Source organism: Solanum tuberosum, unplaced genomic scaffold (genome assembly GCF_000226075.1).
Source record: "Solanum tuberosum cultivar DM 1-3 516 R44 unplaced genomic scaffold, SolTub_3.0 scf00265, whole genome shotgun sequence".
Taxonomy (NCBI): domain Eukaryota; kingdom Viridiplantae; phylum Streptophyta; class Magnoliopsida; order Solanales; family Solanaceae; genus Solanum; species Solanum tuberosum.
In genome coordinates this window covers 366972-368855 of record NW_006239189.1, presented here as the reverse complement: position 1 = coordinate 368855, position 1884 = coordinate 366972, and the positions used below count along the sequence as shown (strand labels likewise).

The 1884-nt window shown below is 36.7% G+C and overlaps 1 protein-coding gene across 1 annotated transcript; it reads right to left on the bottom strand.

The window, feature by feature from the left end:
* Window positions 1–274: 274 nt before the first annotated feature.
* On the bottom strand, window positions 275–1590 carry LOC102591945 (CTD small phosphatase-like protein). Its single transcript, XM_006358023.2, has one exon. It carries the CDS (start codon window positions 1437–1439, stop codon window positions 561–563), a length of 879 nt encoding a protein of 292 aa, XP_006358085.1. The 5' UTR covers window positions 1440–1590; the 3' UTR covers window positions 275–560.
* Window positions 1591–1884: the final 294 nt, after the last annotated feature.

The window sequence follows — 1884 nt, the reverse complement described above, 5'->3', positions numbered from 1 at the left end:
AGCCTGAAGAACAACTGCAGTTGCAAAACTATGTGCTGCTGAAAACCGATTGGCAAGTTAAAAGCAGCATAAAGACCAAGTTACAGGAAGAAGTTGAACTTGAGAGCAGCGTAATTGTGGGAGATGATTGTTACACTACTTATAACAGTTTTGATCTTTTCTGAATTCCTAACAGAATGTACATGGTAGGTAAACTGAATAATGATGTGCAAACAGAAGAGGATCTAAATCCAGCAACTGAGTGGAAATGTATTAAACTTTGAACTCTTGAATGGACTGCTAGAAGTAGAAAAGCCTAAATTAATATGGTAGCTTTTGCATTCAATATCAAGTGACTGGTCTCAATTGGGAGAACAATAACTTTACTTCAACCTTTCTATTCAAGAACCCGAAGAGAACAAACGACGACAGTTTTGCACTAAATTTTTCAGAATTGTATACAATTTTCATATCTCATTTCCAACTGAACACAAAAAGTGTTCATACCTATTAAATTAAACCTCCAGAGAAGCAACCAGACAAATGCATAAATAAACTAAGCATTAATAGAGAAAAAAAAACTAAATTTCCACTGATGTGTATTCTTCTTCTTCAGCAAGATAAACCTTCACAGCATCTCTCATATCTTCGACTTCATTACACCCCCCAAGGAACTCAATGAGCTTCTTGAGCTCCCCATCAGCAAGATCATTGGTAAATGGCCTAATCGGAATAGCATTTTCCGGCTGAAAAAGGTAAGAATTCGGGTTATCATCAACTATCACCACCTTCTTCATATCTCTCCCCTTGTCAGACAAGTCCTTCACAAACATTCCATCAACTTCCTTGCAAGAATCCCGATACAATCTATGCGAAATCAAACCTTTTCTGTCTATTCTATCAAGAACAAGTGAAGCATACTCCCTCAGCCCAGCAGTGAACACAACAACCTCAAACTTCTCACTCAAAAATTCCAAGAATTCATCCATAAATGGTCTCTTCACCACATAAAACTCTACTCTGTGTCCATCAATCACCGGCCTAACAATGAAATCATACTTTTCTGGAGGTGGGTTTGGATTAGAATGCACTAAAGTCTCATCCAAGTCAAGAAAGATCGTCTTTTTCTCAGGTGACACCAATGGGGGAAGCACATTTCCGTCATCAAAAAGTGATCGCCTCAAATTGTTCCCATTTGCAGGCTCATCAAAAACTTTACCAAGAAGCTGATATCCCTGTTTTCTTGGGGTTTTCTTCGGAGTTGCAACGCGGGTGAATTTCGTAAAAAGTTTAATTAGACGGCGGTGACAAGTGTACAAGGATTTATTAATGGAAGCAACAACTACAGAAGCTGGATTTTTAGCAGGGGATTTCTTCCTGCTACGACGGAGATGGCCAGGGAGATTTCTCCGGTGCTTAATTGACTTTGTTGGAGTTCTCTTGATGATTTTAGACACCATTTTTCTTCCTTCTTTGGAGAAATAAGGAACAAGAAAGATAATTAGGGCTGTGTTAAGGTGGTGGTTTTCTTGAATTCTGTCAACTTGTAGGAGTTGATGAGATTTGAAATTAGGATTGGAGGCAACGGTCGAATTTTTGTTTGGCTCGGAACGAAGCTAATGGGATTTTATTTAGAAAGTGAACGTTGGCAAAATATTTAAGGACTAGACTAGACAGCTGGCAGTATTATTCTTTTGTTTCAAAAATTTATAGCGGGACTCCTAACAATTTTGATTCATATCTTAGGATTTTTGAAAATTTAAATTGTTAAATTTATTAGCAGATCTCTTAGATTATGTTTTTGGATCTACGATATAAAGTTATGATTTTAAATCAGTATTTTTGAACATATGATTTGGGATCATAAATTGAAATTATGATATCAAATTTCAAAGAAAAAATATG